We start from the raw sequence: 10,601 nt of genomic DNA on the forward strand, positions 1-10,601 counted from the left end.
GAAAGCATGCTAATACCACTGAAAAATGATTCAACAATCTCCAGAAATACCATATGATGGGTTCAGCATTTTCCTTAGCATTTGGACATATCAGAAGTAGGATAAATTGTACCATCCCACACCTGCTTATCGCATTTTTTCTGTACACTATCAAAGCACCCCCAGAGTGATCATGGGACCATACTAATACCATTGGAAAGTACCTTAATAGCATACTGAATGAGACAAAGAAACGTGCATGTTTGTGCAGAGTCCAATCCTGTGAAGCCATTAGTCTGGGGTTCTTCTCTTTGCTATCCTAACCCTAAGGTTAGGTGATTGAGATTTGTCTAGATTGATCAACCTCGTCCCTGCACTAGGCAGTTCAGAGAATGAATGAAACTCAGATGTACCTTCAAAAGAAAATACAATGTTAGCTATAAAATCCGCCACTGAGTTGCCTTCTCTGAACACATGTTGAAAGATCACATTGAAGTTGTCCTTCATCTCTATAATTTTCTTCACATCCTGTGCAATTACCCAAGGAGGATCCCATTCCCCTTCTATCACCTTCTTCATCACCAATGAATCAGTCTCCAATATGAGAGGGTGAAGATCATGCTCCACACAGTATTCCAACCCTTGAAGAATAGCCTTAGCTTCAGCTACCATATTTGTTTTCACTCCCATGTCTACTGCCCTAGCATACACCACATCACCTTCATCATCCCTCACACAAAAGCCTAGGGAGCTAGGTTCAGGGTTGCCCTTTGAGGCTCCATCAGTATTACATTTGTACCAACCATGAAAAGGAAGCTTCCATGTTACTCTTGTAGTGATCAATATAGGTTTATATCATTCAAAGTATTGAATCATGTCTGGCCATAACAATGGAATATTAGGCATTCAAGCATACCTCACCCTTGCCAGTTAATGCAATGTCCTATTTATCTCATGAATCACCCTATTTGTGGACATTGAACCCCCATGTTTACCTGCATTTCTTCTCTTCCAAAGCTCCCAAGTGATGATAGCTGGTACTGCTTGAAACAATGGCTTTAATTTTGGACAACACTGAGCATACCACCAATGCCTAATAACCTGCTTCAATTGAATCAATGGCACAGTAATTACAGTAGCCCCATGAACAAGTTTCATACCTTAGAGGCAGTAGGACTTGTGACAAATATATGCTGAATGGATTCTTCTTGGGGCTGCTGACAACACCAACACCTAGACATCACCATTTTCCCTTGCCTCCTCCACATGTCATCGGTGGCTATTTTCTGCCTCCACAATCTCCACAAGAAGAAGGATATCTTGAATGGCAAATCTTTAATCCACATTAACTTGAATTCCTGATTAGGATCAGCTCTATGCCTTAATATTTGCCAAGCACTGCTAACACTTAACTTGCCTGAAGGAGTTGGCATCCAGTATGGCCTATCCCAATATCCCTCACGGCCTTCATGATGCATATTTAGCCTTATATGTTCTGCAATTTCCTCATTGAAAGTTTGATCTAGCAGCTGATCATCCCATGCTTCCCCTTGCCGCAGTTCTGCCACCTCCTGAAGATCTTTATTGATTGGAAAGTATTCAGGTAATACGTGATACAGTGCACCCAAACCAGTCCAATTTTCATGCCAAATATTAGTGGTTCCACTCTTCAATTCCCATACGATCTCATGTTCTACTTCTTCCCTAGCATTCAACATTTGTCTCCAAACATGAGACCCTCCCCTAAAATGCACCACTGTTGGTAGCTCCTTCTTGCAATGCTTATTCTACATGAAATTAGACCACAAAGATTTTGTGGTCCTAAACCTCCACCATAGTTTGGCAAACAGTGCCCTTGAGACATCATGTAAGGACCTAAAACCTAGGCCCCCTTCCTCTGTAGGAAGGCATAGATTTTTCCATGAACCCCAGTGTCTGCTTCTCCCTTCTTCCTTTGTGCTCCAAAAGAACCTAGCAAAAATCTTATGTAGATGCTCCAGGATGTTGTTTGGTGGATCAAGGACTGATAACATGTGAACTGGCATACTTTGCAACACACTAGAGATGAGTGTTGCCTTTCCTCCAAATGACAGCAGCTTTCCTTTCCATGAATGTAATTTAGTCTTCACCTTCTTAATAAGATCCTCATAATAGTCCTTCCTCCTTCTAGTGTAAAAAATAGGACATCCTAGATATGTGAAGGGGAATTTGCCTCTTGCAAATCCTATAATACCTCCAACTGCCTGAAACAATCCATTAGCAACCTTTGAATGCATGTAGTATGAGCTCTTATATTTGTTGATCATCTGACCTGATATCTTCTCATAGTTCCCCAACACTGCCATAATCTTTCTCAAGGAGGGAGGATGAGCAGATGCAAAGATTATGGTATCATCGGCATATGCCAAATGGTTTAAAGGATTAGACCACTTAGGCATTCCAAATCCCACAAATGACTTGTCTTCAAAGAGCTTATTCAAAGACCTGGAAAGTACCTCAGCTGACAGAATGAACAATGTTGGAGATAGGGGATCCCCTTGCTTCACACCCCTTATAGACTTAAAGAATCCTGAGGGACGAATTGACTGATGCTAAAGTAATGAAGCAGAAAGTAAACTGATGAACAAGAGAGTATAAGCGACAGAGAGAGTTATATTACTTTGATATGTGTGAATGATGTGTGTTACAAATAATTAGAACTCCCCTTATATAGTAGAGGAATTCTATTTATGGTATAATTCTAATTACAGAATGAAATCTCATGATTAGCTATACAACCGCTCTTGATTCGATCCGTTTCGAGATTTTCGCCATGATTTTCGACCAGTCACGGATATCTCATCTTTCTGTTATTATGCTATCTTCGGTATTGCTCGATATCTGTCTCATTTGGTCTCGATCACGACTGGTACCTCGAATCCCGAACTCGGTGTCTCATCTTCATACCTCGATCTGATCTATTACGGGATCGATCTTCGATCCATCACCCTGGTCTCGATTAATCAGTAAAATCGGATGGGCCTGGTTTTAACCGTATACAATATTAACAGAATTTGTACCCTTTGTTGAATTTTTGCCATTCCAGGAATTTTCCTTTCTGAAACAAAGATTTCTGTATATTAACATATATGAATATGGTCCCTCCTACTATTTATTGTTGTAAAGGTATCAGGAGTCGCCAGGGGCGGATTTAGGACGTACGTGCTCAACGGTTCAGCTAAACTGGTGCTTGCGACCCGAATTATGTATGCCTCTGCAAAAAGAATTTTGAAATATATACCTATAATAAGATCACACTCGTAATGAACATACTCTCTTTGGATTCACTTCTAGCTATACCCTGGTCTTAATCAACTATTTAGGGTGGGACGACAGTTTCAGGGTAATAAGACTTTGCATACTAACACAGAAAGAAGATTTGACTATATTTATAGGATGGTTTCCTTTTTAAAAAAACATGAATGTCCAAAAAAACAAATATCTTATCTTGATAAAAAAAGAAAAATAAAACCATGAATGTCAATCTACATATTAGATACTACCCTCCCTAAGATCCACCACCACCACCACCCCCCTCCAACCCCCAAATACGTAGAGATTATAACCATAGGTACTTCAGCGTAATTGATTAATTTTTCTGATCGAAGCAGTTTTAGAAGTTCCCAGAATTCAAAAGTTACCTGGAACACCTTGAAATCACCACCAAAAAAATAAAAATGTTGTTGGTATCGAATATCAATGGTGATTAACCAGACATCAACAATAGGAACTTATAAAAAAGACCCAATAACTCCAATGACTACCAAACTTGATGTATTAGCGATCCAGTGCAAAAAAAGAACGCTACAATCTCAGATTCATGATCAAACAATTGCCAAGATACACTAAGAGAGTGACTCACTGCTGCACTTGATCTGGAACAGAACGCCTCCAGATACCAGCCAAGGCACTGCCAAATATTGAGTGACAAACACTAGAAACTGCACATGGTACTGCAGTAAGTGGATTACCAAAGTGCTGAGTGGCTAGAACTACTCCAAGAACCGAGTTCTGCAACAAACAAAGTACAATTTAATGAGTATACAGCACCTTACTAAAAGGCATGGTTTATATCAATGGCTTATCTAATTATTTAAGTGTCATCTTTCCCCTGATTGTTTTTCAGGTGCCATTTTGTAATACGTTTACAAATATTTTCTTCAGTCATATACTGAGGGCTGGAAGTGGCAATTCTTTTTCGATAAATGGGGGAGAGAGAGAGAGAGCGCTCCTCCCAGAGCCTATTTCTGAAATCATCTGCTTACCTGCATGCCGACTTCAATAGATATTGTCCTTGAGGACGATACATCAACCCCAAGCATCCTTGAGAGCACGTAGCCAAAGAAGAAGCCAGATGCATGAAGAAGGGCAGCAGCTAAGACAACCTGTTGACCTGACATGAGGATTGCAGAAGAACTCTGCGCAATTGCATTTCCACAAAGAACTGCAACAGTTGCTACAGCAATAGGGGGCATCAATGGAGACACAATTTTGACAAGGCTTTTGAAATACTGATTCAGAAATGCACCAGCTAAGACAGGAAGAAGAACCACCTGCATGTTGGCAGGGTTTATAATTTATTCTGACGAATTACAATACTACGATAATGATAAGCCAATAACCAAATTAGGAAACAGACCTGCAAAGTGGACATGAAAAGTCCAGCTGCATCTACTGCAACAAATTGCCCTGCAAGTTTCTCTGTTAGGAAAGGGGTCATCACCTGCATGTGTAACCAGAAAGGTCAATTAACTTAAGGGAGCTCTCACACCATCAGATAGGATTAGAGTATCTTCAATGATTATTAAGAGAAACGTGAGACACATTCAACAATAAGAGGAAGTGTGAGAGCTTTTTCCCACATTGTTTAAGAATATGAGTGTACTAATAAAGAACCGCCCACCAGTCTTAGACAAAAGTTCTCTGGTTACTTACTAATAAGTAAGATGATAAAGTGCTTTGTTTATTACGTTTAGATATAAAGATCACCGTTTGTGTCTATTAGGCGCACTCGCAAACACGGATTTGCTTACCAATAATTTTGCTGTTAAAGTTAAACACAGATCAACAATTTAATAAAACTATGTATGAAGAAAACAATCTAAGAACCTAAATCTTTTCTTATATTCTTGACCATCCAAACACACTTTCCTGTTCTGGACTTGACACTTCCATATGACCATTGAATACTCAATGTTACGCTCTCTAACTCTGCACCTTGATTGTAGGCTAGAGGCAAAATATTTGGACCTGTTTGCACAACAACTCTGGTGGTAGGGATTAATTTAATCATTTTTTTTTAGTGATGAAGCCTTCACTTAATCTGCATATTTTTCCCATCTGAATTTCAAAAAAGAAAAAACATCATGTCTATATCTGATGTCGATCCTGACAGTTCATCTCTGTCTTTGACGGTGGCAACATTTGACTGCTCTGATAATCTTACTAAGCTTGTATTGCTCTTAGGACAAAATGGACCAACTCCTCCAAATGCCTTTATGCTTTTAGATATCAAGAGAATTCAAATTCAAAGTAATTTGAAAAAGAAGCTCCCCAGGTTTGTTTTAGTTGCTTGTTGATAATGCATTTCTTTGTCGGCCAAAAGGTTTCTTCACAAGACTTTAGAGTTACCTTAAGTTACACATTTCAGAACTATCTCATGAATTGTTTTAGGTCACTTATCCTTGGGATGCATAAAACACACGACATACGCATATGGACAGATATAAATGTCTTATATGCATATTATATTCATCAACCAAACAAAACTACTAACCACAGCAGATAGGGTACTTGCAGCAGTCATCAATACTGAAAGCGCCACATTGCCACTGCAGTTGAATGAAGTATCAACACCTAGTAGGTATTATAATGGAAACAACAGCAAACCGATAGTAATATGAATAACAATGATATAAGAGAACTTTCCTCAAGTACCTACCGTGCAATGTAAGTGACAATATTACTTGCCGTCCCTGCAGAAAAATGCATGAGATGCTTAGTAAATGTCAATAAGTAGAAGGTTTTGAAAAGGAGTCTAACCAAGCATACCTCCAGGACAGCAGCCAACCAATATCAAGCCTGCTGCATAATGGGATGGCAAATTTAACAGCTTGCTAATAAAATACCCTGATAAAGGCATCACCTACACCAGAAAACAGGCTGATAACGTGTCCATGCCAAGAAAATTAAGCAGGAAATACATTTTCTTAGTAGTGTGGGATAAACTGCAAATCTAACGCAGGTCGTCACAAGAAATGGACAACGAATGACTAATGAATGACAAGGTAAACAGAAATGCGGAACAAGTTCACTTTATATAGAAAGCGCTTTCCGAGAGACATCACAGGAAGTGCAATTTGTTGAACAAAAGAGAGGATGGACAAATAGAACAAACTATTAGTTTAACAGGGAAAAAAGAAGTCCAGGGAAGCATATATTTGAGTTGCAATCTAAGAGCTAACATTCAAGAGGAAGAAAATGCAAAATCAGAAGCTGACAAATCTAGATAAAATCAACAATTGCAGCTTAGGAACAACAACAACAACAACAACAACGACCCAATAAAATCCCACTAGTGGGGGAACACAAAACCAAAATAATATCAGTTTTCACCCTAAAGAGAAGGAATCTCTATATAAATCTTAACCCTAACTAAGTTTTCTGTCTTTATATGGTGAAATGCACTTGGTAGCAAAGTGCTACAATTCATTTAGAATTTGCATATGGTTTTGGAAATGTATTTACAAGTTGTCAGCATACTTCATCCATATCATCTTGCTCATGGAGAAACAAGGAGTTGGATGGTACCAAACTTAAGTACTAGTCAGAGAACAAACAAACGATTAATTTCTAAGTTAGAGAAAAAAATGTTGCCCCTAGGGCTTTGGTTCGATGCCAAAGGTAGTACAAAGAGAAATGTGCAGTAGACGCACGTCATTGGACCAAAAGTAACCGTGGCATGGGGGTCTGTGAGTTTAAATCCACCGCGCATCAAAGCTGAAAACAACGGATTAATTGGTTATCAATAAAATTACAGAATAAGTGTTGCTCCTTCTTCTGCCACAAATGTAGACTAAAATGGACAAAGCTTCATACATCAAAACAATGCACTGGAAATGAGTCATCCACGTTCCACTGTTCAGTTTAAACAGTATTCATGAAAAGGAAATTTTTCTGTGGGGTTACGTGAATTCTACATTTACTTTAGTTACCAATTACCAGTTCTTGGTCATTAAAATTGAGATTCATGTCAATTCAGATTAATATTTAGGTATAAATGTTACCTCTATTACTTTGGCTGGATTATTTCTAGCTGCATGCTTACAACACCTGTCAAGGGCGGAGGCCCAAGCCGACCTATGGTTTCGACGAAACCAGTAGCTTTTGCTCAACGGTGTATTAAATATTTTGAATTCATGAAATATGTATAAATATAAAATCTAGAACCCAATTACTAACACTTAAATCCTGGTCATTGGACCTTTGATTGATCAACTTACTTTCATTAACATTTCACAAGTACACTAAAAGGACTAATAAATATTCTAAGGAAAAAAAGCTAATAAAATACCGAGTACTGAAGGATGAAACCGCAGAATAACTGTTTAGGCATAGCTAAAGCAGAACGAAGGTCATCAAAAGTAAGAGTCATTCCCATGCCAAGCATCGTAAGTGTGATACCCGTCACGGTCCATTGGGGTTTGACCCAATTGAAGGAGTTGGGTTTGAACAGCCCAATTAAGCAACCCAAAGCTACCCACAAGGGAAACAAGACAGAAATGGTCTCCCCAACAGTTTGGATCCAATCCCCGAGGCTTTTCTTGCTGTTATTATCATCTGCAGTAATGGCATTTGATGAATTTGCACACAGAAGGGGCCTACTTATTGACCTGGATATTTGTGAAGTGGGTTTGGGTTTTTGATTCAAAACAAGAATTGGTGAATAGGAGTTTGAGAAGTGAAGTGAAATAGGGGGTGGAGAAAAGGGCAAAGGATAATTTGTAGAGGTGAGATATTGATTGTTGTGTATTAATCTTGTGTGATTGAAGTAACAGATTTTTGCAGTATTTGGTGTTGACAGAAACGACTGCATTTTTTCCCCCAGTTCAGTGGCTGTTGTCCACTCCGACAAGGAAGCAACTTTTCCCCGGGTTTATGAAATGCCTTTTGTTTTTTTACCTTTAAAAATAAATTTTGCACCAAATAAAATAATTATTTAATTATTTTTCTAATATCTAGAATTACAATATCAACTAAAATTTAAAATTTTCCTATTTAAGAATTCTTAATATTTAAAAATTTAAAATTATATAAGATCTGGCTTATATATTTTCTTTTTTTCATATTTGATTGGTGAACAACTTCTTCCCTAAGATTTGAACATTTAATTTTTCTTTTTTCCCAACAAAGGAAATCCTCAAACTCTTTTACTTTATTACTCCCTCCGTTCACTTTTACTTGGCACGTTTTGACTTTTTACGCCCCTTAAGAAATAATAAATAAAATGCATAATTTACCATAATACCCATATTAATTGGTGCATATTTTATTGGATTTGAGAAAATGATTTGAAATGAGTAATAAATACTGTGAGTATAACATAAAAAAAATATTTATCTTTTCTTGATATGCGTAAAGTGCCAAATAAAAATGAAAAATATATTTTTAGTATACATGTCAAGTAAAAGTGAATGGAGAGGATATTTTTTAAGGTATAAAACTTACACGCACATATTCCACATGCATTACGGAAACTTTAAAAATAGGTGAATTCAATAAATTTTGGTAAATTAATAAAGTGACTATATTCTTTGACTAGTAATTTTTGTTGGTCTTATTAAACTTAAATGTTTCAGTAGTGTTTTCTTTGCCCACACGCGTTTCAATAAAAGGCATGTAAATAATACATTCTAATTCATTTTATTTTAGTAAATAAACCCTAAAATTGAGAAGACATAAAATTCAAAATTTTACTTGTATTATTAGACAAATATTTAAAGAATCATCATAAAAGTTATAGCTAATTATGTTTGTGTTTTCTCGAATTAACTTTAGAATAGCTTTCTAAAAATATTTTCAGAAAAAACTATTAAATCTTCAAGGACTATGTGTTATTGCTAAATTAAAAGGGAAATACGATAACTTGTGAAATTGAAATGATAAAATTATAAAATTATAACAAAGTTTAGGTGAATATATTGAATGATGATTGAGAACTTCTATGAAATAATATTTTTTTCTTTCATCAATTTAGGAGTGTAACGACCCGGCCGGTCGTTTTGAGTATTATAACCCCATTTTCCCATTTACTGCTCAATTTATACTTTATAGTCATTTTATGACTTACCGGGTTAGTTGGTTCGGGTCCGGAAGGATTTTCAGAGTGAATTGAGATACTTAGTCTCATAATTGAAAACTTAAGTTGAAAAAGTTGACCATATGTTGACTTATGTGTAAACGACCCCATATTTAAATTTTGATGGTTATAAGTATTATGTTATTTCAAACAAGTGATAAGTAAGAGTCATGAAGGTTAGAGGGTAAACGAGTCGAAGAAAATGAGGTTGGTCGAAGTTTGACATTTTGGAATAAAATATGGTCCAAGCTATAATACCTCATATTTATGAACTAGTGCTATAATATATGGCCTTGATAGCAAGGTATATGAATTATATTAGTATTTAAGTGAAATGAGATTTAAAAATTAATTATGTGGGTAATTAGTTAAATGCAAGGATGTAATTAGGGAATAGTGGAAGACAAGTGTCCAAAATAAGGGACAATTATGGAGTCCACGTATGACTACTCAAATCTCCACTTTATGACTCATGTTTCATGGATAGGTATATCTTGGTGGCTGCTCCACGGCCAAGCTTCTTTTTTCTTATTAAATAATTATTATGTGGTTCCCACAACCCACTAAGTATTAGTAAACTTCAAAGTTTCTTTTTCAAAATATGCATATTATTAACAAGCATCATCACCTAACTTTAAAAGCACAAAAACGTGAGAGATTGAGAGGCAACTTTGGGATTTTATTTTTAAAAATTTTTTTATCTTTTGATGGGGCAAAACGTGGGCAGCAAAATCATAATAGAGAATTTATCCTTCCATCTTTCATAGATTAACTTGTCGTAGCTGCTTATGGTAGGGCTGTTTGGAGCATAATTGACAGGTCCTAGTTTATTAAGGTAAGATTCCATCTCTCCTACATGTTCTTGAGATTGTTGTTGTTGTGTTATTATTGATATGCTTCTTGAAGTTGGAAGAAGGAAGTGTATAAGGTACCGTATAAGAAGAATTTATTGGATTATCATTGAGTATTTCGACTAGATTACGTGTTTTTGAGGTGAAATTAGAGGATTTTGGCCTAGGGATAAGATTTGAGGATTTAAAGGTCGAGTTGTTGTCGGAATTTGGTAAATTTGATATGGCTGGACTCGTGGATGAATGGATCATTCATATTTTATAAATTTTATCGGATTCCGAGACGTGGGCCCCACAGACGATATTTGAGTGTAATTTCGGATTTTTGTTGGAAAATTTATATTTTCATATGAAATTAATTCCTTTAATTTGTA

General features: G+C 36.6%; 1 protein-coding gene across 1 annotated transcript; it reads right to left on the reverse strand.

Annotated features, from left to right (window-relative positions):
- Positions 1-3,646: 3,646 nt before the first annotated feature.
- Positions 3,647-8,176, reverse strand: LOC107827528 (putative sodium/metabolite cotransporter BASS1, chloroplastic). The gene is made up of 7 exons (XM_016654679.2): positions 7,592-8,176; positions 6,070-6,163; positions 5,960-5,993; positions 5,795-5,849; positions 4,658-4,741; positions 4,284-4,571; positions 3,647-4,029 (listed from the first exon to the last, which is right to left on the reverse strand). The coding sequence occupies exons 1-7, from the start codon at positions 8,111-8,113 to the stop codon at positions 3,877-3,879; spliced, it is 1,230 nt and encodes a 409-aa protein (XP_016510165.1). The 5' UTR covers positions 8,114-8,176; the 3' UTR covers positions 3,647-3,876.
- Positions 8,177-10,601: the final 2,425 nt, after the last annotated feature.

The sequence above is a fragment of the Nicotiana tabacum genome, chromosome 21, assembly GCF_000715075.1.
Source record: "Nicotiana tabacum cultivar K326 chromosome 21, ASM71507v2, whole genome shotgun sequence".
In the NCBI taxonomy this organism is placed as follows: Eukaryota; Viridiplantae; Streptophyta; class Magnoliopsida; order Solanales; family Solanaceae; genus Nicotiana; species Nicotiana tabacum.

Excerpts from the sequence above, each read along its gene's own strand:
- LOC107827528 (XM_016654679.2), bottom strand. The coding sequence starts at position 8,113 with ATGCAGTCGTTTCTGTCAACACCAAATACTGCAAAAATCTGTTACTTC. Across the intron at positions 5,850-5,959 it reads ATTGTCACTTACATTGCACG|TGGCAATGTGGCGCTTTCAG; the intron begins GTAGGTACTTGA and ends ATTCAACTGCAG. Across the intron at positions 4,030-4,283 it reads CTATTGAAGTCGGCATGCAG|AACTCGGTTCTTGGAGTAGT; the intron begins GTAAGCAGATGA and ends TGTTTGTTGCAG.